Below are 25,260 nucleotides of genomic sequence, written 5' to 3'. Positions count from 1 at the left end.
TGATGGTTGCCTTGATGCTGGCTACATGAGATCATTAGCCGCAATTAGCTCGGATTTCTCCTAATAAACGTTTCTGGAGCTCTACCATCTGGTCCTGAGGCCACCCACTGCGCCGCACTCTGTATTATCTTCGGGGATGTCAGGGGGATATTTTTTTTCCCCGTTCAATTATGAAACATCAGGGTTTCCCATGATCTCTCCATAACTATGAAAGTACGGACAATTCTTAATATAGTTCCTGTTGCTAGCAGAGCAGAAGGAGCAACAGCAATTAGTAATTTCACAGTTTAAATTTTCATCTCTATAAATAAAGCAATTTGTCAAATCTGTTCAGCTTTTTTAGTTGAATTATTATTTTTTTTTTGTTTAAGTCAACATCCATGTTTGCAAAATGGGGACAAAATAGCTATCCAAATGAAAATAAATAAAAATCTAAAATAATTAATAAATTAAAAATGACCCAATAGCTTAATAAACCTCCTGGAAAAAAATCAAATAACTTTTCCTGATTCTTGTTAAAATCCTCGATCCTTGTTGCTCAGTTCAAGCTTTTCTCTAAAAGCAGTTCATTGTTCAGCACATACCCCCCTCACATATGACAGATGCAGCTGCTTTTGTCAATCGCTAAACCGGTGTGAAGGTGTGTCTATAGCCTCTTCAATGACCCATCATGAGCTTTGTGAGGAGCAATTTGAAGGGCTGAATGAACCTGAGCTGTGGCGATTCCCGCAGGGCAGCGATAAGCCTTCCTTCTGCTGATCTGTCTGACCGGCCTTAAGACACTTCAGTCTCACAGAGCACAGTTCCCCAAAGCTTTGTGTTGTGTCTCCATGATTCCTCTCATGATATACCAATTCTTATTCATAAATGTTTGTTGGCCTCTCTGTAAACTGGAAAAATAAATGCATGTTCAGGGTTTCGCATCCTGAATGAGCTTCCGTGCAATTTATCTACACGATGTCTGTGAATAATGTGAAAAGTCTCGACACCTGTTAAACTCCTCCGCAACTAATGAGCATATCTGAGGTATAGATTTAGACTTTGAATACTATTAGCTATGTAAGCTACTTCCACAAAATAGTTCTGAAATCTATCATATCAAAGATTATACAACAAAGATAACATTTACTTCATTACAAAAAATATAGACTAGTAACATTTAGGATCAACTATCCATTCAATTCTAAAATATAGTTTAACTGAGACAGCATAGGGTTGCACAGTGACAGGATGTTCACCTCCCAGTCAGAAAACAGCAATAATCTTCCACTGTCTTCCTTATTTCTTTTCATTTTGGTATAATTACAGAACAAACGATAACATTGGAAATGAATTTAAATAGGCTATTGTAAACATTGTACCAGTACAAAAGCACATGTCGCAAGACGTGGTCCGAGAACACCAACACAGGCAGCGCTGACAGGGTTTACTCCTCCTCCATTGACTTCTCAATCTCCTTCAGCCGGCGGACAAACTCCTGAGCCTCCCTGTCTCCGACACGAGCATCCAGCATCCTCATGATTGGCTTCTCTGGAGGGCAGAGCAAACAGATGACAACAGTTTCTACGCCTGACACAAATATGTCTAGATTAAATGGCTTTTCATGTTGTATTGTAGAAGTAATTGGAAACCCAGGCGTACAGCCTCTGGTCTTTCAAGAAACCAATATCATGTTTGTGTAAAACAAACAGAAAAAAAACGTGATGTAGCTTGGAGCTATATGTACCGCTGGGTTTACTGCGAGATAGGTGCAGGATGATAGGCTGGACGCTCTTGCCGGCGGCTGAGGCGTTTGGTCTTCCTGGCCAGCAGAAGTCGCTGAGAGGAGCGACGGCTTCGCCGGCGAAGTCGTTGGTGGACAGCCAGTCATAGTCCATCACAGTGAAGGTCAAGCAGGCAAACCTGTGTCTGTACTGTTCAGGGCTGACATGACTGGAAGACAACAGTACCAAACTAATCAGGGCCAGGCTGTGTACAAATATACATTTAAGGCACATTTGTCGGACTAGAGAACCATTTTCATAGTTCACAGGACTAAAAAAGAACCAAACTTTTGTGTGTGTCTGCAGGAACTCATAGTTCTTAGAACATAGGGTCTTTTTTTAGGTACTTGCCCTGCACAAAAGAGTGATGTAAGTGTATGATAACTGATTCTAATGCACAATAAGGGCTCATTTAAGGTATTGTGGGTCACAGATGTAGCCTACACATGTAACCTACGCAAGTAGCCTATGCTGGTGCAAGCCATTTATACAAGTGCGCTCTTCAGTCTGGCTCGCTCTGTAAAAACACCACCCAAACGCTAGTTGGTGCTGTCTTTTTTGCCAGTTGGGTTAATTTTTGTTTCTACTTCCTGCTTCACTTCAACAATGGCCACTGAAACTTCTGCCGAAATTTTGCAGAAGATGAGTCGTACAAATGTTTGTATCTCTGAACCTCCTCAGTTAACATTTCCTTGATGAGTTCCATCTTTATTGATCCAAAACAATCAATTAGAAAAATACTAAAGCGGAAATACACTACTACCAAGCAGACCAATCACAACTCCTGGGATCTGTGTCGCCGCGGCGCAAAGTTCCATTTTTGGCGAGGTGCACATCAGCTACAGCGCTAGGGTCAGGTGAATCACAGTATAAGCAGAGGTAAAATGTTCACCTACACAATACAGCTCTTAACATGAGCATTAGAAATGGAATGGAACACCGAGATATTGACTAATGGTGAAGCCAATTTGCGACATTGTTGTACATCGTTGTACGTTCAAAAGAACTACGTGACGTTGCTATACCAACAGCCAACTGGCCATTACATCAAATGAGCATTTCTGTTGGAAGAGCGAATGAAAAAAAGCCCATAAAGGTAAGTGGTTCTCAGGGGAAGCTTCACAGTTATTAGTTACCCTTAGAGACCACGGAACAGTTTGATCCAAAAGCACAGAGTAAGTAAGAGGAAGAAAGGGGAAAAAGTACTCACAAGTAAAAGAGTTCATCGAATACTGGGTGAAGCGTCTTAAGTTTCACTTGTGTGCGTTGACTTTTTGCCATCGGAAAGAGGTGATGGGGACAGAGCTCAACTATGACGAAAGGGTCACTCAGACCTGAAAAGAGAGTCTATAAAGTCAGTGAAAATTCAACCTGGGAAAAAAAACAATCCTGTATTCAGTTCAGACTGTTTCAAAGTTGTACCGTTAGCATCCAGTGCAATAATATCTGCAGCGTGTAGAATCTCCACTGTTAGTCTCTGCTCCGGAGCGTCGTAGTAGCACTTCACGCTGATCCGGCCATAACGTGTGTGTTTGAGTGTTTTCTGCAACATTAAAACAATTAAAATGCAAAACTCAACTGATTTACCCACCAACACGGAGGAATCATGTTTATCAGAGCTTTGATAAAAATGGTGAAAATATGTCCACGTCAGTGTTGTATTACTTGATTGCGTTTTGTTTTTCAAGAGTTCAGGAGAAGGCCAATTTCCAATCAGAGGATAAAACAGTAAGGCAAAATAAGACAGAGCATTGTGCTGCCCAATCAATACTTCTCTTTCCACTTAAGGGGCTAAAATTGGATTGTCAGTCTGGCAAGTTGAAACGCACCTGGTGGGAAATCTTCTCCAGATAGTACTGTTCAATCAGCTCAAAGGAGGAACACTTATTCAGCCTGAGCTCCTCATCTAGGACCTAAAGCAGCATCAAGATGAACGGAAATAGAATGAGATAAAAGACACGGTACGCATGAGGACATAAATCTGACCTTCTCATCAGGAAACTTGGTGGACGGACTGCGAGACGTCCTACCTTGTACTCTCCGCTCTTCATGTCTTCCAGGAAAAGTCCTTCTCCTTTAGCATGGAAGAACTGCAGAAGGGTCTAAAGAATTTAGGAAAAATAAAAACTACGATTCAGTTAATTTACGCGGCTAATTTTGATACACTGAAGTTTCAACATAGAGGGAGTTGTTGTTCACACAAACAGCATGAGACCTCTGGCAGGAAAACATGATAAGCGTCTGCCAAGCTCGGCCCACTTGTGTGACTTCTCATGACTTCTCATGCAAATCCATCTAGTCCCCTGCCAGCTGGTTACACTGGCATTAGAATATACATCAGTTCCCACATCGTCACTTATAAGAAAACAAACTTTGGCACTGAACTTCTGGCTTCATGTTCATCTGATATATGCTAACGACTGCGCGACAGTAAGCATGCAGCGATAATTAAAGAACGATGGCAACAGTAGTAATGATGATCTTGATGACTGAGCGGACACATGTCTTTTTAAGCAGACTATAATTATCAATCAAACCAAGCAATGGAAAAATACTGATAGACGCCATAATCACTGACCTCCACTGTGTACTGGAAGCGGTTGTAGAACTCCACCTGAACACCCCTGTTTTCAGTGACCGTGTCCAGGATCATCCGCACGAGCAGCTCCCACATGCTCTGGAGAACTCTACCAGGCAGAAGACACAAAGAGACGCCCACGCGTTTGTGTTTACCAGCTCTTCCAATTACACCCCTGTACCCTGAGCCACATGTACTGTATATTTTCACAGATAATAGCTTGGTAATGAATGCTTGTAAGTGGCGTAGGTGTTAAGGGTTATTATTAATGTTGCAAAGCTTGCATTCATACAAAAATCGCGGCGTTTGATTTGCTGAGCTGTCACTCACACCTGGTGCTTCTGAAATAAGATTAGAATGAGATCTCATTTGAGAAGTGGAATTTAAGGATATTCGACATTTCACATCTTTTGCACAGTCGGACTCAATGACGGGTCTGCCGAAACACCTTCAATCAAATGTATGCCGATAATGCAGCATTATGCACATATATTTTTATCATTAGCTGCTCAGGCACACTAAATGGAGATGATTAACGGTTCAGAATGTGGCACACTTATGACTCTTATTAACAGCAAAACAAAAAGTCTAAAACCTTGAACATATTTTGTTGGATTCTCATGATGTACTCAAGCATGTGCCGATATAAACAACGAAAAAAAGCAAGAAAGAGTTGAATGCTGCTGTAGTATTGGGATCTTAAAATGTTTAGATTGTTCAGTTGTGAGTAATTTTTCTTTCAAATTATTTATAGTTTGTCAAATCTGATTTGATTTCTCTTGGCTTGCACTCTTGTCTTAACTAAAAAAGTCATATTTACAGAATGCATAGAGGAGAAAGGAGTGATTACCTGGTCAAATTTTCCTTCACAAGGTTTTCAACGAGGATGACCATAGTTTCTTGTAAGTACTTCATGAGAGGGGCCACGGCCTAGAAGAAAGTCACATATTTAACACACACTGAGACTGATAACCACTGACACCGGAATGGAGACGGTGGACGGACAGTGGTACGTACGTCGTCGTTGTTGATGGAGTCTGGAGACAGGCTGATGTGCTGGGTGTACCTCCGCAGCTCAGGCAGCATCTGCACAGGAATATTCACTTAGATCGAGGCAGATATGCATTCAAGTACATGCATATGCATGTGCACGTGCATAGTATGCCTGTACAGATGCAGAAAGTTGCTCTAGGTTTGTGAGAAATTATAATTCTTCCTTCACGTTATCTGCAATCCCAGACCACACCATCCAAAAGATGAAGAAAAGAGCATGAAATATTAATTTTCCATATCTAATACAAGATTTATAAAGGTGTTGGAGTGAAAAACATTATTTTAGAAAACAGTCTCACGTTTAGTAATGGCAATAGTAATGAAGTCCATAGAAGCTTCACCCGGCAGAGATACAAAATCTAAGTGTTCACCTTGTCGGTGAGCAGCGCGATGAGGCGTTTGGCTTCTCTCTGCAGGTCCAGGTCCATGTTAAACAGCTGTCCGTTCAGAGCCTTGTAAACCTGCTCCTTGCCCTCTACCCCGCAGGACTCCTCCATGGCCCGCTCCACACCTTGCCAGTCCAGCTCGCGTGGCAGGTTACCCAGGAAAACGCGCACGTGCTCTGTGTTGTTCAGGGCAATGCAGAGCTAGCGAGGGAAAGCGAGGAGGAGCGAAAGAGGAGAAACAGAGGGTGGAGGTGGAGAAAAAAAGAAGGAAAAGAAGCAGGGCTACAGAGAAGTGGAGGGATGGGATGCAAGTGTAAAAGATTGATAACGACAGGAGGCATCTGCTTTGTATTTGTGTGTACACATGTCTGCTCTCCTGCTGAGCCCTTTGTGTTGCCAGGGAGAAAACTTGCTGACATTTTTGACGTCATTGCGTGCCCTCCTCCGGGTCTGTCTTGCTACAGGCGTTACCTGCACTGTGAAGCTCTTGTGGTCTCGGCCCAGCTGGTTCCTCTCAATCTTGCGTGTGATCATCTCTGAGTAGCAGACAGCCTCGCTGCAGAAATTCTGCGGCAGATCAAATGAGCCTTGTTATAAAAGCACAGTTCCAAGTTTTCTTTTTCTGATTCTGCCTGGTAAAAGCTTTCGTAAATCATATGTGTATAACTGCATGTGCACTCCTCTCAGTGTCATGTTTGTATGGGAACAGGATGTGAGTACGTGCGGCAACACAACAAGTGGCACTCACGTCTGTCAAACGAGTGACAAAGATGAAGGCCCCCGCAGAGTCTGGCCAGGCCAGCTGGTGCCAAATCTCTCGTACCTGGCTGAAGCAACTTGTCACTTCCACTGCGGAGGAGCTGTGTTTGGCTTGATGCACAGGTGCGAACTGTTCACAAAAACACATTCAAGTTTTTGTAATGACAAAGATTATGAAGATCTAAAATATTTCATTATTTTGACATCCGTTTCTAGATCTTCAAAGTGGAAACTAACAACCTTATAACACACAGAAATGATTTCATTTTCAGTGAATATTTAGATATTTAATATTGAATCTGACTACTTTTTCTCTAATCAAACATCTATAACTGTTGTGTTTTCTCCGCTTGATTTAAAATTGCCACTTGCTACTAGGATTTTAAAGAATCCTAACCTAGATTCGACCTTTTTAAGCAATTTTAAATGCATGCAGTAAGACACCCTGAGACTGGCCTGGTACTGTTCCCCAATAAGTTTGGCCATCACTGGTCTATACTGCATTTTAAATCTATTTAGCAAAGCTTTTGACACAGTGGGCAGACGACCAGCCCTCTACAGAACTTTGTCTGCATTAGTAATGTGGCTCTGGACTGGTTCATCTCTCATCTGTCAAACATGTCCTTCTCTGTAATTCTGAAGTTGTCTCTTTTTGTGCTCTTTTCTTTTGTGGGGTCCCCCAAGTGTCTATTTTGGGTCTTCTCCCGTTCAGTTTGTATGCACTAACTCTGAGGCAAATCATCCTTGAACATGACACACATTTGTGGATGAATTGCCATGAATGCTAAAAATGTCTCTCCCACACATGAATGACTCTAAATCAGAAGTGATTATAATTGCTCCTTGGCACTAGCAGTATTAACAATTTCTCTTCTGCTTTATTTTTCCTCAGCAGACTTCAAACAGGTAGTCCATACTTCTCTTATGTCTTCTATACCTGACCATGCACTTAATTCTGGTGTCCGCAGGATTTTATGAGACCATATTACCCTAATTCTTGATGTCCTTTTTTAAAATCTCTTCACAAGGATCACATAAGGCTTATTCTTAATAGACATTATTAAATTATTTAATCTTGTTTTTTTGTATGTTTTAGATTTTATTTACTTCCTTTTTTATTCTAAATCACTTTGTAACTTTGTCTTGAAAGGTGCTGTTTTATTTAAGTTATTATTGCATAATAGTGTTGCAGAAACCAGTTTACATTATTTTCATTTCATTATTTAGCTGAAAGCATTTCAAAGGCAGACACTTCTCACCTTGTCTGTTTCCACTGCTTTACAGATCCTGTCACAGGATCTGTCGTGGACAATTTGCAGCCACTTATGAATGGAGGACTTGAACCAGTTATGAAATCCTGTCAAAGCCAGCATTTTAGCATCCCTGTTAGAGGAGAACACACAGCCTTTTAATGAACTATCGGCCACTAGTCAGATGCTTTCATGCTGCTATACGAAGAGTCATTAAAGCCAAACTGACTTGAGAGGCAGAAACTCCCGAAAGCCTTTGAGGATTTTCAAGGACATGAAGAGCTCAAAGATGGTCTCTCCCATTGTCTGAGTCAGTCTGGAGCTCTCCTGTTCAAGAGTCCCACACACCCTCTCCATCGCTACATTTACATCATCAGCTGCCTGTCGGATGAAAGTATACGACTGTGTTCAAGTAACAGTGCCGGAGTTAGCAGCAACAACAGAGGATGACTCAGAAAGGCTTCGTAAGACACGCTTGAAATGACTTTTCACATCATTCGCAATGACACACCTGTTTTTCCAGCTGCCTGTACGATATGCTGAAGAAATCTACCTTCACCGCACTGCGAGAACAAGCAAGCAAAAGATGAAATGACGCCGCTCAAAGACCTAAACAAACACATCCGTATGTCTGCGCCAGGTAGCACAGCACTTCGACATTGTGTTTTGCTTTCTTAAGATGTACCCCACTGCTGCTCACTTGCACAAACTTGATATTCACCTGTAGAAGAGTTTGTTGTAGATATTCTGGGCTCTCTGAACGTCTGCACACACAGCATCAATCACATGGACCAGCTTCTTCAGCTGCTCCTCCAGAGTCTGCACGGTTTAAAACACATGAATACTCAAGTAAGGCGCCGCAAAATAAGATCTAATGATTTGTGTCATTAGGATTTTTTTATTAAGCCATAACGCCTTACCCCGTCCTCTGGTTTATATCGAGCAATTAGGCTCTCGTACCACTCAGCCGTTCCTTTCTGTTGAAGTCATTAAACAGGGTATAAATGGGTTAAAGCAAAGGCTTCTTATTGCGTATTACAAGTAGTAATTTTTCATTAAAACACATTGTATATATATTTAAAGCTGCAAGCCGTTTCTGTTCCTGCTTTATTACCAACAATACCGAGTATATGCCATAGTATATAATACACAATACACAGCCTCACTATGTGCCTGGACCATGTAATACCTGTCGTCATGATGTACATGTGTTTTCTTGTGCTTATGCTACTTACTACACACAATACAGCATCTCAACCAAGAGATCAAGACGTTCATCTACGCTATAGCACCTCTAGTGGTCAAAAACTCCATGGGTTGCCTTTAAGTGAGTTCACAGTAAAGAATCTGTTCTTTTTATTGCACTTTTACGGTTACCTTGACAGCAGTAGTGATGTCCAAATGCAGCTCATTTCGAAGGGGACATACAGTCTTGAACGCCCGCATGTTTTGCATGTAGCCAAACCCCCTGGCATATACAAACAGGAAAAAACTATTACGAGAGACTGCCATCAACCCGTCACATAGTAACACATTGTGCTTTCAGTTTAGTAAGTAGGAAAGCTATAATCAAAGTAAATTATTTTCACTCTAATTTTATGCGAGATCCGCGCAGAAGAAGAGAGATACAACTTTAGCTGTTAGGTGAGTCACTCTGTGTGAGCGTGAGAGGTGTCGAAAAGATCTCCCTTGAGGTGCTGATCACTGGGCAGAACCTGACTTCCTACAGAATTAGTTTCTATTAAAAGACTCCCACAAAGAAGTCCACCGCATGAACTTGATAATTAGCTGATTTTACTGGCTGGCATTTATGTGAGATAGACTCTCACTTCCTTCTTTTGGTCAAGGCTAACGAGAAGTTCAAGTCTGTTGTTTTGATCCGGAGCAAAGTTTCTGTTAAATTTTGCATGTCCAACGATTGCTGGATTTCTGGATTTCTGGTTATGGTTCCCCCATGTTCAACACACTGCTCAGTGGCAATGCATAAATTAATCAGCGTTTTCAAAGAAAAAAAACATAAAAAGTACACTGTGCATATCATGGTCTCCTGAAAAAGAATGCTTGTGATTTTGGTGATATTTTTTGCAAATCTACAAGCTTTCATATGCACATTAATTCTCTGAAAGGGATGTAATCCTTTCAGATTTCAATGACATTGTCATGTCCCTCTTACCATGACAGAATTTGATCAGTGATTTTCTTTGTGGAATGTATAAGGGATACAATATGTTATGCAGAGATATGATGGCATAAATATCTGGTAGTTTTCAGCTTTTATGCAACAAAATGTTGTGAGGAACAAAGAAAGGTTTAATATTTCCTTTGACATGAGTAATGGGAAATGATAAAGCTATTTCCGTCTGAGTAAGAAAGCCAAAACTGCTTCCTCCACAGAGTGTGACTGTAGTCTCTCTGTGTCTGTTGGGGTGAAAGGTTGGTTTGAAAGGCTGCTCTTGGTATGGGAGCACGACTGAGTGCGTGATGTGATGGCAGTGTGACTTTACCTCAGCATGAGCTCGTAGCGTGTAATGGCAGCAGCGCTGGTGCAGGGGAAAACCTGACGCATGTTCTTCATCAGGCACAGGCAGTGCTCTGTGTACAGCCTGAAGCTGTCTGACAGCTGCCTCTCCTGGACACAGGAAGGGCCCTCAGTTATAGCTTCCACTGGCTGTGAGACATTTTTGGCTGAACCAAAAACCTTGATGAATGTCAGTGAAGAGCTGAGCTAATGAGGTGACTGCTCCTAGATGATGAAAGGTTTTCATTCCTACTGGGAGGCCGATGATGAAGAACCTACCAGATCTCCACGAACAGCGGGAGGGTCCCACTCTGCATCGATGGTCCTCAGGAGGCGCAGCAGCAGGGAGTAGCACACCCTCTGAGTCCGATGGTGGCTGCTGTAGCACTGCCAACGACTACGTTAAAAAATAAATAAATAAAAGACGCACCTTCCACCTGACCCTAAAGCTTTTGTATTTGATTTGGTCGATTTTTATTCCACCATTTAATACTCACATAATAGCCTGCTGGAGCGGTGAGAGATCAGTTTGCACAGCATGGTGAGTTAGCACAGTCCATGCTGGAGGAGAAACCTGCCCATTCCAATTATACGGCTCTCTCTATAATTAAACGCGGAACACTTCAATGTCATATCAGTCCTACCAGTGTAAGAGGAAATTTTTGTTTGCTAAAATGGCATACTATCAGTAAAAATGATTATCATTTTGTAAACAAAATGCCTCAACCAACAGCTGGAGCAAGTGACTAAACAGCTAAGACTAAAGCTGTGAATTTTAAATCAACAATCTGGAGGTGGAGACTCACCTTAACATGAGCATGCTCATATTCCACAATCTGACTCAGCAGTTTCTTGTGAATAGAGACGTTTGTGTCCTTCTTGGACAACGTTGTGTCTCTCTGAAGGTAAAATAAACATCGCAAGTTGCACACGTCTTCATGCACATACAAGAAAGCATAGCGAAGAGCTGCTGAAGTACTCAAGTTGTACTTGAAATACCTGGCTGGTGAAGAGCTTCAGAATCAGGTGACATTCCCCCTGAACTTTAGACGCACTTGATCGGGGCTCTAGCTTAAACCAGGTGTCGTAGCCAACAACAGGGATCTCCTGCAAGAATGAAACCATCCTGGTTAATGGCACAGGTGCATGTTTAGAAATGTTCTTCATATTGAGTCCTTTATTATATTTTATATATTTTTGATTTGTCGCAGTAGCTCGGCACACTGACAAGAGAGCTTTTTCCACTTTAAACACTCACGTTCAAAGGAATGTTGATGCATCCGAGGAAGTCATCTGCGTTCTCCTCAGAGCCTGAAGACGCAGATCCATTGGATCGCACTGACTTCGCTATCTGCTTAAAATACCTGACAAGAAAAAGCAGTGTGCAGGGGGGGAAGAAAACGGTGAACTTACTCGCTTCCACAATTTTATGATCCTTCTGTCCATTGGCTATGATTGACATCCTTAGGTTTCTCATTAGACTTTCCAGCTAGTTATAACCTTCTGAGACCTGGCTGAACTCCCTGTGTTCTCTGTGTGCACAGCTTTATTGGCACTCAGATTTTCTGTATGTCAGTCTATCAAAGGACAAATACCAAATGAGCCAGTAAAACTAACGAGCAGGCCGCCTGGCTCAGCTTTTGCACAATTTCGCGCCAGGCTTCTTCATTCATAAACACCAACGTCTTGCTTCATTCGCATGGAAATGATCCATTGACTGGCAGGTTTAATGACTCATCCCTGATGAATGAAACACATACTAAGTTCTAAAATTGTGTCCAAAGCCTTCCAATCAGTTGCTCATCAGAACAACAAAAAAATAAGCACGTCTTACCAAATATGATTCTATTTGTGTCATTACTTCAGTTGTAATCCGGAATTACACAGCAACCGGTACTTTATTCTACCTGCCCATTCCTCGAAGCCCGCTGACTTCATTGAGCTTTTTGCAGGCCTCAGCCACGGATACGTCATCGTCGTGATCCCTGGAGAAAAGGAGATAATTCAGATGTTAATACGATCTCTCATTTCCTCACCAAGCAGAAGGCGATTAAACACATCCTGATGTAATTCAAGAACAGCGGCCCACTTCTCAACTTTGATTAAGTCGGCTCTTAGAAATTTTCATTAGATGCAGAAAAGGTTTGTGTGGCATACGAATAATTAAAACATTATAATTTAAAGCAGCTAATTCCTTCTACGTGTTGATAATGTTCACACTGAAGGACCTAACATTAATGGCTATTCTGCACTTCCAAGTGTAACAACAACCAGAACAGGCTTCTGTCAATTAATATTTGATCAATCTAGTGATCTTACCATATGTCCAGATGTAAGAGGTCATTGTGGACATCATCTATTTCACTAAAAGACAACAACAAAAACAACAACCAAAGAAGAGATTAAATTATTAGTTAATCGACCTTTTTCATGAGTAACATTTCCAAGGAACAGTTCATTCCTTTAGTTCTCCTTTCACAGAAATGACAACGTGTTGCTCTGGTCACGTAACTAACAGCTCTGGGCATCAGTGCGAAGCAAATGAAACCGCGAATCCTGCAAGTGACACATACCGCCATGTGCTGTACTTTGAAAAAGGTTAAAGTTTGACTCGTTTGCACTCACAAGACAAAGTGCTCGTCCCACACCGGGTTGAGAGTCTCTGGCTTGACCTCGGTCACCTGGATGCACCGGGCGGGCAACACCTCCTTGGTGCTGGAGCGTTTCTCCAGCTTCTCCTTCCTCTTCCTGAAGCTGAATTTCCTCTCCTTCTTTTCCTCGGTCTCCCGGGGGCTCTGGCCCACCAGGATTCCCAGCATGCAGTAGGGGTCGCTGTACCCTGACGGGCCGCAGGTTAACGCAGAGAAGGATCAGATAATCAAGTACTGTTTCACTGACATAATTCATCTGTGTTAGACACATATACGATATATTTAAACCATTATAACATTTTGCTAAGAGTCAATCCAGCTCCATGTTGTTCTATAATGTACAGCATATTTCACAGAGATGTTACTTCCCATTAGAATAAGGTTATTTCATGCTGTAAAGTCTCACCATTTGCATCCTTGGCCATCAGATTCTTTGCTTTCATGACAGAAACTCTCAAGGAAAAATTGGCTCGCTGTGGAAAAGAAATGTACATCTCACTGAACGCAGAGGACACAATCAAGCAAATTTTATTTGACATGATTCTCTTGCAACTACATTTAAGCCAACCCCCAGCATAAGCCGTAGAGGAAGAATGCAGGGAATCAATTTCTTGCTTGTGCTCACTGTGAAAGTCACGAATTCGAAACACTTGATGCACCACCGTTTCAAAAGAGCCTCCAGTTCTTAACAAGGATATTGGAAAGGTCCCTGGTGGTAAATTAAAAGGTACAAAATCAAACAGAATGATGCTTTTGGGTGTCTCTGGCGAAAAAAACAAAACAAAACAAAAAAAAACATCTTCAAGGACATCAAGTCCAACTGCGGCTGGCTCTCCAGGCCATGCTTTCACCATATTACTACTGCAGCGCACGGCCTATGAGCATGAGAAAACAGCAAACGCATTAAAACGCCACCTGTGGCTGCACAACTAAGGGTTTAATGACGTCTCTAAACCTGCACCGTGACCTCCGAGGGGTTTGTTTCGGTTATGTGTTGCATTGATCTGAAAGGACTGCAACAGTGGTTACATAATGTTTCCTTTAGATTGCGCATAAGCATTACATAAACAATGCTGTTGTGTTTTGTACAGTTTAAAGCACTCTTGCATCGTCACTTATGTCTTTATTATAGTATTCTGCGCACTACTTCACGGTCAGCGGGAACTCTTCTTCAGAGTTAGGTTATTTTGTACAATCTTGCATAATTACAGTTTTACTGGAAACTGTCGGAGGAAATAAAGGCTGCCCAAAACAGTAGGGTCTGCCTCCATTCGGTTTTATTATGTTAGATCTTAAATTTTTCAGTAATGTGTACGCCAAACAGCGTAATGACGCCAACGGAAAATTACATCTGTAGGATACATTTGTATGGAAATGTCTCACCTTGGATTCTTGAACTTTCTGCAGAATGATGTCGTGCTCCTCCTCACCCATGTCGAACACCTCGGCGAGAAGGACGGTCAGTGAGAAAGTCATTTTAAGCAACAATGACCTATCTTAAACTTGCTTTAGTGGCCCTTCCCATGTCTAGAACCAAACAGATACAAAATTTGCTTCTCCAAGCAGCCAAAAATCCACATCACTGAACTCCCTTTTACTTGCTGAAATCTTTTAATTCTGCCAGGACATGACCCGCCGCGAACACACCTTGAAAATAAGGCGCCCACTCAAGTTAAAAAAAAATAAAAAAAAAAACCTCATCTGAATGAATGTAATATGTAACAGCTGAATATCAGTACACAGTGTGACTGCATGGGCTTTGATGTTTAATCAGTTCTGAGCCAAGAGCATCTGCTCCGATTCTTACAGCCTGCTCACAACAAATAACACTCTCTATGAGCCTACCATCAGTGTTACTGACTGAGATTTAATGGAGCTCAAGGAATACAGTCTGTTTTCTGATGTCCCTGAAATTAATTACACTATAGATAGATAGATAGACAGATAGATACCTTCAGCAGGTAAGCAAACAGCTCGTCGTCACTTTTCACGTGTTCCGACGAAGCCACTCCGACCCTGTTGACCACCGTGTACACAGCTTCCTCATAAAGCAGGTCCAGCTACAAGAAAACACACTCTGCTTAATAACCACCTTTCAAAAATAAACACCTTCTGCTCGGCTGCACGTCAAAAGCAGGGATGAAAAGCCACAACTGTGTCGTTTCTGTGGGTTTTCAAATGCAATCCCTGTCGAAACATGAGAGAAATCGAAAAAAAAATGCTCGTGATTCACCTCTGTCCTGCTGATTCTGTCGGGGATAAAGGCCTGGTCCACGTGTTCTTGGGGCGGCGGCACTGTGCAGGCACCTCTTTGGCACTGTCGGGGGACAAAACCGGTTTAGGCAAAAGAAAACAAGCCTTGGATAAAGGTCGTGTTGATGGGAAAGCTGTGTTGAGTAAGAACTGGACTTAGGAGTAGTTGAGGTCATTGTAAGAAGGAGCGACCTACAGTGATTTACAGCGGAGGAAGTAGTAGTTGGACTTGTCAGCAAAAACCCTGCATTCGAAATCGCACTGAAGTGAAAATGAGGTTTCTTTTATTGATAGAACATTTATTTTAATAAAAAGAAAAGGGTTCTCAGGAGACTGTGTGACATGCAGAGAGCTTGAAACGTCTCTCCGTGGCATCATTTCCTCCAGCTATTCATATAGAAGAAACCAATCAGGTCATCAAATCTGCGTCCAGGGAGAGTTTGATGCAAAACGAAGTCTCTTAAGATTGCATCACGGCAGGTAACATTTCCAACTCTTGCTGTCAAATTGCGTGCTTCCACAGTTTGTGTACTATTCATCGAGACCAGGCCTTTAGGAATAAAGATTGACTTGTTTGGCCACACTAGCAGACTGAAGACAGCTTTTTCAGATGAAGGATCTCACACCAACGGTGAAGCGTGGTGGTGGGATTGTTATGGTGTGGGGATGCTTCATTGCCTCGCGGACCAGGCAGCTTGCAGTCACTCGACTATGAATTCTGCATATATATAAGAGATGCTTCAAGATAATGCGAAGCCATCTGTGCAGAAGCCAAAGCTGAAGCAGAATAATGATCCTGAGCACACCAGCGAATTCACCCAGGAGTGGCTCAAAAGGAAGACATTTGACACAGACAAGAATCCTGAAGGAATTCTGCAAAGAGGAGTGCTCAAACACTGCTGCAAGATGGCAGAGAACTAAAGGAGGCTATACCAGCTCCTCTTAGCCCAGTGGTTCTTAAACTTTTTCTGCTGGGCCACCCTTTGGTACATATCTCATCGCTAGCAGTGTTCTTTATGATTCATTCATTCCATCTAGAGGGTGACACGGGATTCAATTGTCGCTCCCATCCCATCCCGAGCCCACAAAAATACTCCTGTCATATCCCGATCACGTGACTGGCCCCCCAAAGAAATCCTGTCCCGCAAAATCCAGAGAGAAAGACTCCCAAATCCCGTCAAGCTCCCTATGTTGTTGTCTAAAGTTGGGCACACTCGCAGCATCATTTTTTTATTTAATCTCCGGCTCCGTCCCGCCCGCTCCCGTTGATTATTTGCTCTATCCCGTCCCTATCACGTTACCAACAGTGAAACTGACTCCCGTACCGCGGGAATACCGTGACCCGCGGGAGTCCCGAAAAATTGTCACCCTCTAATTCCATCTGCGCCCTGCGGCCCCCCCTGCAATGGCTCTGTATGTAAGAGAGAAAGTTACGAGACAATAAACAAAGGTAGTCTTGGTAAAGGTATCACAAGATAAATCTCAAGGTAAAGAGGAATTAAAGAGTTTTTAATTGTCTTTTTCAACTGTTCAACTGAGCCTCAATTATCTGAATGAATCTAACAAGTCAAGTCAAAAACACAACTCATTCCGAGAAGATATTAATGACTTGCTGTGCAGATATTCCTTATGCTTATGCACGATCAACAGTTTGCTTTCTCTTTTACACGCCACTGACAAGTCATCGAGCCGAGCTCTCTCCGCAAACATGTTGACAAATCGTCGCCGCTCAGCTCCGCCAGTAGGAGGAACTGAACACAGCCGCCGATGGGCAGCTTGTCACAGCTGAGCTTCCAGTCTTCTGGGCACCCTCTCTAACCCAGTCCTTCTGTCTATAGACGTCACAGTGGCCATGGCGATGGGCTTAAAAGACGGCGTTGTGTACATACTGTAAGTGTTTTAAGTGTGTAGAAGACCGAAAGGTGGAAGTTGGGCGGGGGTTACCTCAGCCTGCGCGGCCCTCATCATGTTCTCCTGTTTCTGCAGGATGGCATTCATACGCTCGAAGAACTCCACGCTCTCCTCTGAAATCCTGCCAAGAAGAGGGAGCAGATTGACAAACGATCATCATCTCTAAAAATAAAGAGGGGGAGGGGGATGCATGTTGCACTGTATGGATACATCATCTGATCAGTTTAACTTCAGAATATGTTTGGACAGTAATGAAACCCAGCAGGATTCAGTGACATTGGTGGGATCGTGTTTACAGACATTTTGAAGGTGCGTCTGTCAACAAAGATGATCCGCTTCCTCTTTATGTTATGTTGAACTACTGGACTCCATCACCTGCAGCTCTGCTCTCTATTCTTTATCAAACACCATCTTGTGTCAAGCATTAAAAAAAAAAAAATCAACATGTCTGTACTCCGCATGAACCATGTTAATCTAGTATGAAGAGCAGCGCTGTGTGCAAAATGCAAATTATGTTTTTCTGCTTCTTCCAGGTGTGAGTGAATCCCCGGACTCCCGCTGGCCTCAGTTGTCATGGTGATATGGGCACATTCAGGAAGAGAGTAGCTGGTTGAACACCTTGGGAATCCCCACCACCACCACCACCACCACCTCCTCCACCCCCCACCTCCTCTTCTTTCCAGATCTCTCAAAGGGCGTCTTCCTCTCGGCCTGTATGGAAATCGCCGGGCCAGGCAGCAGCTCTGATGTGAGCTGTAGCGGAACCATCGCCGTCAGCCATGCTGTCTGCCTGTGCCTCCTCGCCGCCGCCGCCGCCATCCCCACCCTCCCAGCTTGAGCCTCTTCCATATCTCTCAGGCAACCCCATCACATTATGCAGAAGAGCTGTCCACAGAGGCCCTGACACGTTCCTTTATTAGCGTCATCGCATCACAGCGGGCGTGTGGCAGCCCATCCCAGCACCCACTGACTCTCACCACGGTTGGGAAGCGGATGGCAAACCCATGAGCTATTGATGGAGACTAATGGCAGCCATGCTGGGAGGGTTGGTGGAGGTTTTCAGTGAGCGCAGTGAAACTTACAAGCGAGATTTTGGTTTGGAAGACTGAAGTCTTACATCAATGCCAGATTCTTTCATAATATTAGCATTTTGTGATGTATAAAATGTCAGTTCCTTGGATTGGATTGATTGGATTGCTTGTCCTGTCTAATCAAGAGTCTAAAACCCAAAGACATCAAGTTAATATCATAAAAAAATTAAGAAATCCAGCAAAGTTTCTTATTTAGGAAACTATATGCCGGCTTTTAGGCATTTTAACTTCAAAAAATGCTAACCGTGAAAGGTCTACATTCAAACCATTTTGCATCAGTGACTAGACTACCTCCCAGCCTATTCTAAATCAAAGCTTCAACTGATCTTTAACTCCTCAGTCAGCATTTGAAAGCTCGACTCCACAAAATTGGTCTACAATCTGTGAATGACTCCACAAACAAAGCCCGTGCCACTAACAAGGGATTGGGAGCTTTGCTTTTTGGAGCTTACAGTTTTCATTCGCACATTCGGAACAAATAAGCTCCGTTTCATGGAAAGACTTGTGCTTTGAGACACTCAGTTCTCCTCACATCCGTCTCCAAATCTCCAGGGCGTTCTCGCATCCAGAAATCTGTCCCATCTTCTGTCAGTCAGCTGGAGGATTTGTCCAGACAGTCTGGGATCTTCTATTTAATTTTTTTCTCTTTCGTTCTGTTTTTGAGCAGAAATAACACCCAAATGATTCAGTCATTTAAAGAAGAAAAAAAAAAAACTACGCTAATATCCTTCAACCTTTCTCCCCCCTCTCTCTCTTTCTCTCTCTTTCGCTCGCACACGCCCGCAGAATAACAAACTGATTTGATGTTGCTAGGAAACAAGTCAACTCCTTTTATTCTAATTTATTTTTCAGAATTCATTCAAATGCCTCAATTATGTCGTCCTGTCTGGAGAGTAAATCAGACGGAAAACACAAACACAAACACTCTGAACTTTTTCTGTCTCAGAGAGGATGTTTAAACGTTGCCGACTGCGTGTGCGCGGGTGACGGCGGCCCCTCACTTCAATATAATATGGCAGCGCATACATAATAATTAATATTGCAGACATCGCTGTCATCTGCAGCGTGAAAAACAATGCGACGTCTGTACGCATTCTAATAAAATAATGATTTTTTTTTTTTTTTTTAAATCTGACTCATGATGGTTGTCAATGCCTAATACGAGACTACGGCTGCTATAAGAAATAAAGATCTCCATGACAAGGATCCCTCTTAATGAATCACACAATACTTTGTTTTACTCTAATTACACATTTGATTAAGTGACAAAACAAAACGCAGGTGGAAAGGCTTCGGCGTACAGATACAATCACTACGGCTCGGGTTCAATCTCTCCATTCAGTAACAAGTGATGGAAACAACAGTCTTTCAGATAATAGTAGACAGAACAGTTGCATGGTGGGAAATTATTTCCAGGCTTCACAATTGTGTTTCGCAGTTGTGAGACACACACTGAGACAGTGTGTGGGACAAAGGCCGACGGAGGATTCTAAGACAAACCAAGGCCAGCTTTGACATGAACACCTTTCAAGATTCCTAACTACAAGAGAAAAAATCAGATCGTATGTTGTGCTCCAGTATCTTTTATCTAACTATACAGTATGTTACAGTATTGCTGAGTTGAAAAAAAAAACTCCTGGACACAAATAGTGGCTTCTTCAGAGATCAAATGTGTAGTATCTGTCTGATAATGACTAAATGGGCTTAAGGGAATGTGTGTGCCAAGGAAAATCGGCGTGGGTACACAGACCTTGTGCCACTAACAGTGATGGGGCAACAAGAGAGGAAATTCAGGGAGCTGTAGCAGTGATAGGCGCAAAAAATCTTTAGCCAGGTGAAGTGCGTATTATCCAAGTGGAGCTAATCTCAACTCTGAGATGACCGAGTGGAAGACCAATGGGAGCGTCTGAAAACCCCATCTACATATGAAGCATTTTACTGGTCCCCCATTGCTTTGTAGCTAGCAGTTGGTCACAGAACATACGTTCCAATCAGCATTGTGATTTAGGTGTTAGGAACCCAAGTCATGGACAGGTATTTCCTGCAGTAAGCACTGGGGAAGCGTTTTCGTCTCCTCAACTGGTTCACCTCTAAAGTGAGATTAGTCCAACCTGGTACCCTTGGAGCTACTTGAAACTTCATTAATGTTTCATTGCTCCACTTCTCCACGTAGCTGCTTGTCTCTTTGTGTGTGTGTGTGCGCATCCCTTGATACAGTAGCATGACCTAAGCGCGGACTTCCGTTTGCCGCAGGGAAACATTAGCCGAGACTTTTGATCCTGCTGCCAAATGTCTGCATTCGTCTCCTTTTCTTTCCGTGTTCGGCTTATTTAACTCAGGACATCGGTGCTGCAAAATATACAAAAGGATTGCCTCAGCAACAAGAGATTCACTGGCGACAAAATGTCAGCTGCAAAACGACGGCCAACGATGTAGAGCACACATAGGACAATGCCACATAGTAAAAATGTCATACATACACATGCCTCACATTCACTTGCTCCTGATGAGATAAAAGAAGATGGGTGCTACCTGTCTACCTGTTATTTAAATTATGATAAAAGTGTTAAAAAAAATAAAATAAAGCAGGACATAAGTGCATTTGTTGTTCTCCTATAAAGTGCCAATGCTCAAAGTGCAATACTCGTATAAAGCGCTATAGCAAGTGCAAAGAGTGGACCATTTTGAAGGTTTTACATTAGCTTTTAAATACCAACAATGGTAAATCAAAATTACAGAGGAATAAATACCAGCAGTGGTAATTCAGAGTTATTGCATAGTGCATAACCAGCAGCAACAACCCTAAAGTATAGAAAAAAAATGTATGTAGACCAAAAACACTCAAGACAACACAGCCCTGTACTCCAGACAGCAATCCAAGACAGCGCCACCTAATGGTAAATCAGCGCTGACAGCACTGACTACCCAGAAGTCATCAAAAGACGACAAGACGAAATGTTACACGGCTGTCAGAGCTGAGTCTCTCTGAGCAGAGATTGGTACATGCTACAGGTTTTTTACCTCTATGTGTGTACTATTTGCTGCAGGGAAACACTATCCAAAACTTACGATCCTGCCACCCACACACAGTGCTCACAGTGTCAGTATTTTCATTTTTTTTTTTTCTTTTTGTGCTCAGTTTGTTTCACTCCGGACACGTGTGAAACATACAAAAGAATTACCTCAGCAGGAACATTCGCTAGCGATAAAGTGTGAGCTACGACTGAAAACCAAAACTGGACTGATCCTGAGTATAGAGTAGACTTACAAATTAGCAGAGTAGCTCAAAAACGGTACTTTATTTAAGTGCTTGAGTAAAATGTACTTATTTGCTTTCCACCCCTGGTTGTTCATTCCCACTTACACTGTTCAGCTGCTCTAAATGCTGCAAAAGTAGTCCACAACATAAATCTTATTTTCTGCACTGTGTTTTAAAAAAAAAACAAAAAAACATACACATTATGAACAATAATAAATGTGTAGAATAATGCCAGCCATGACACTCTTTGCAATGACTGCTTTACATATGTGTGTCGGGGGATGATATGGAGGCAAGCGCAAAATATGAAGCCCACAGCTAGTGACAGAGAAGAACTCCCGAGCGAAATAAGCAAACAATAATAAGACCAAATTTACATTTATATATGAATTCCTGTTGATTATACTGTATACCCAGTCAAACTCATCCCTGAAAGAGTCTTGAGCACTTTATGAGAATTTATAACCAGCACACAGAGAGGTAAAAACAGAATTTGCTCAGCTGGATTACAAGGTTCACCACCAGTGTGCCAGTCTCTGCTCTGAGAGAGCTCTGATAGCAGCGTGCACTACTGGGTCAACAACTGTGGATGGAGCAGCCCACATCTATCCAGTCATTTGCAAATTCTCAGTTAAATTGAGAGTGCAGGCAGGTCAGCAGCAGCAGTCTGAACGGATAACAAAGATCAGCAGCCTGCCTCTAATGATGAGTGCTCAGGGGATGTACATGGCTGAAGCTCAGTGGGAAGGCTGTAGCACCTGGGAGCTAGCATGGTAAATGAGAAAAAGGTGAGATACTGACCGTTCAAATCTCCCCTAAATGAAGAGAACACAAGCAGATCTGGTACCGAATCATTTTTTTACATCAGTAATATATACTGACACTGCATTCAATTACATTTACATTAAGTAAAAGTATCTTGTGAAAAGTGTGCCAACAATTCCAGCGTTAGCCTTTCGAGTCCAGAACTGATCAGTCTTCAACACAGCGGAGGTTATCTGCCATGTTAAAAATAGACGCGGTTGTCACTACAAGTATAAGTTCACACTGTGGCAGCAGCCTGCATTCAGGTTGCTATAGAAACCTCAGGTTCATACTATTACGTTTGGCATCAGATGAAGCTTCAAAACAAGAGACAAAAAAAAAAAAAAAAACACTTGACAGTTCTTACCTGAGCCCCCCTTTTTTTGTGGCAATGAAAAGGCCAAGAGAAAATCTCCAACTGCTTGTTCAGTGTTGAAGTGTATCCTTACTTATAGCCTGTAGCTATTCATTTGTTGGTTAAAAACTGCGTGAAGTGACAAATATAATACCTTTCCTTCAATGGTCATTTGCCTTCTTAGTCATGCTGGTTTTGGTTGTCTTTGCTAGAATGTCTTGGGAGACCTTTGTCCAAAAGGGAGTAGTAAAACATGTGCATTGTGAGGCATGCATGGGCTCCCTCTGGGTTGGCGTCAGCGACATCGTCTAATAAAAACAGCCCAGACTAAAAAAGGATTCAGTTTCTGTTGCAATTTGAGCAAAGGCACCACTGCCTGCTCAGTTTCTAGACACTAGCAAGGCTAATGCAGCTGTAGCCTCGGCCTGTCTCCACTGGATGCTTCTTACTCCCTTGCTGCTACTCTTTTTCTGTCATTTTAAAGGGTGGCTTTTGCTAATAAAGCATAGTTTGTAATGGCTTGCTTGCACTGCAAACTAACTGTGTTCTACTATAGTTCTTAGGAGAACCAATTACATCACTGGTTCCAGGAAGAACAACATTCATGCAATTCGAAACTAAAGATAGCTGAAAATGGGCAAAGTGGTTCTTTTAAAGAGACATTTGGACATCGGAAGCATATGGTGTAAAACTAATATACAAGAAAACAACATTTGTGATCCCCTCAGAGCCTGTCTGTGCATGTAATAGCGTAGCGGAAGTGTTCCTGGGGGAGAGGCCGCTTGTGAATGGCCTTCTCACCGCAAGCCGTAACTCTCGAATAAATGCCACACGATTAAAAAAAACTGTGTTGACAAGAATTAATGACATGTGGCTGCTCGCTTGCATTACAAACTATGTGTTATTGTAGTTCTTATGAGAATCAATGACATCACTGGTTCCAGGAAGAACAGCAGATTTTCAAGTTCAGCCCAAGAGACACTCAGATCATTAAAAAACAACAACTCATCACTATTCACGTAATTCAAATAAGTAGACATAAAGCTGAAAATCTGCACAGTGGTCATTTACAAGAGGCATTAAGACATCAGAAGAATGTGGTTTAAAACTGATGTACAAGACAGCAACATTTGTGATCCCCTCGGAGCCTGTCTGTGCATGTAATAGCGTGGCTGATGTGTCCCTCGGGGAGAGGCAGCTCGTGAATGGCCTTCTCACCACAAGTCATAACTCTTGAATAAATGCCACACGATTAAAAAAAAAAAAAAAAAAAAAAAACTGCGACAAGAAATCATGATCGGTGGCTTCACCCGCCACATCCAGGGGAAAATAAATGCATAACAGACACAAATTATTGCTTTTGCCACTGTTTTGCAGAGGATGTAATTATCTTTCTGGGCTACCCTGACTGCACTTTAATTTTCTAAAAGAAGATTCTCATTATCAAACTTATAACTCGTTCTATCTCGCGACAATCAAGCAAATTTCAACTGAATCCCATTTTCAGCACCACTTAACAACAGTTAAACACCGGGTGAGTGCAAAGTATTCATAGACATGAAACTCAAGATAATTCTGTCTGACATGTTAACAATGAAACAGCACCAAAGTATCACCAAGTGTCTGAAAAATTTTATGGACGCCAATAAAAACCATCAGAACTGGATCCTGGTTAAAGCCCATGAAGTCATTTGTAGATTGTGTGTGTGTGTGTGAACAGCAGTGACTCACCTGCGGGGTAAGGGGTCAGGACATTGTGCGAGGGGGCTGCTGGCAGTGGGAGGCGGCTCCCTCCGGCTCCTCAGGGACTGGCTCCTCTGCACCTGCCTCAGCACACTACTCTTCAGGTCCAGCAGGGTTGTCATGATGTTTCACTGGCAGAGAGGACACAAAAGAGCAAACAGCAGGACACTGTCACTAAGCCACAGCCCCCTGATTGACAGCATCCGTCTTAGTGAGAAATTCGCAAGCTGAATTCTAGGAAAGTGAGTCAGGACGCATCTCGTTCCTGCTGTATTCATTAAACTATTTGTTTATAGGAATACAACTGGGATTCTTTTGGTTTAATCAGCTGCATAACCACCCTTGTGCATTTTAAACATAATTGTACTCAACGGTAGATATATTCTATTTCTGTTTGCCGTGGCCGCAGGGCATGCAATTTATCTTCCAGCTTTCAGTCTGGTCTGTTCAGAGTTAATCGGCCCCTATTTTTGGGACCACACTTTGTCCAAAATATGCAAATCAAGAAGATTTGCTAAGCAGAGAAACGCGACAGCTGCATAATAGCGGTGTCACAAAAACAAAATGAATGAATAATGAGCTGAGCGATAAGTAAAAGCTAAGTTTTAAAAAGAACATCGTAATCTGAGACCGAGTCGATCATCAATTAAGATCTTTTTATAGATCTGTTGCACAGTTGAGAAGTTTGCTAGTACTAGACTAATTTAAGCACATTCAGTAATAGGTTTTGCTCCTGCATGTGCAACAATACAACAAAAGTAATTTTACTCTCCATAATTAAACCTGCAATAACTGTTACTGTTAATTGTACGATTTACATTTTAATCCTGTTAGTGAAACAGCAAACACGTAGCTGGCATTAATTACAAATTTGCCACGTTCGACC

At 42.3% G+C, this 25,260-nt stretch overlaps 1 protein-coding gene across 1 annotated transcript; it reads right to left on the bottom strand.

Annotated features, from left to right (window-relative positions):
* Positions 1–1,197: 1,197 nt before the first annotated feature.
* baiap3 (BAI1 associated protein 3) lies at positions 1,198–24,566 on the bottom strand. The gene is made up of 33 exons (XM_084570759.1): positions 24,363–24,566; positions 17,156–17,243; positions 15,192–15,275; positions 14,911–15,018; positions 14,342–14,401; positions 13,365–13,431; positions 12,933–13,146; positions 12,627–12,671; positions 12,215–12,292; positions 11,566–11,671; positions 11,307–11,414; positions 11,114–11,206; positions 10,805–10,908; positions 10,587–10,704; positions 10,294–10,418; positions 9,167–9,257; positions 8,710–8,766; positions 8,511–8,608; positions 8,301–8,352; positions 8,019–8,170; positions 7,799–7,922; positions 6,529–6,669; positions 6,252–6,347; positions 5,766–5,981; positions 5,359–5,427; positions 5,192–5,271; positions 4,342–4,450; positions 3,794–3,865; positions 3,593–3,676; positions 3,186–3,306; positions 2,974–3,097; positions 1,727–1,932; positions 1,198–1,530 (listed from the first exon to the last, which is right to left on the bottom strand). The coding sequence occupies exons 1-33, from the start codon at positions 24,494–24,496 to the stop codon at positions 1,427–1,429; spliced, it is 3,528 nt and encodes a 1,175-aa protein (XP_084426885.1). The 5' UTR covers positions 24,497–24,566; the 3' UTR covers positions 1,198–1,426.
* Between the last annotated feature and the right edge of the window lie 694 nt (positions 24,567–25,260).

The sequence above is a fragment of the Chelon labrosus genome (genome assembly GCF_963514085.1).
Source record: "Chelon labrosus genome assembly, chromosome: 21".
Classification (NCBI taxonomy): domain Eukaryota; kingdom Metazoa; phylum Chordata; class Actinopteri; order Mugiliformes; family Mugilidae; genus Chelon; species Chelon labrosus.
This window is presented reverse-complemented; position numbering and strand designations above follow the sequence as displayed.

What these genes read in the sequence shown, in the direction of transcription:
- baiap3 (XM_084570759.1), bottom strand. Translation starts at nt 24,496, where the DNA reads ATGACAACCCTGCTGGACCTGAAGAGTAGTGTGCTGAGGCAGGTGCAG. An exon ending in GGGCTTCGAGGAATGGGCAG is followed by an intron (nt 11,672 to 12,214) that starts GTAGAATAAAGT and finishes TTTTCTTGTCAG; the next exon opens with GTATTTTAAGCAGATAGCGA. An exon ending in AAGCAGTGGAAACAGACAAG is followed by an intron (nt 6,670 to 7,798) that starts GTGAGAAGTGTC and finishes TTTTGTGAACAG; the next exon opens with TTCGCACCTGTGCATCAAGC.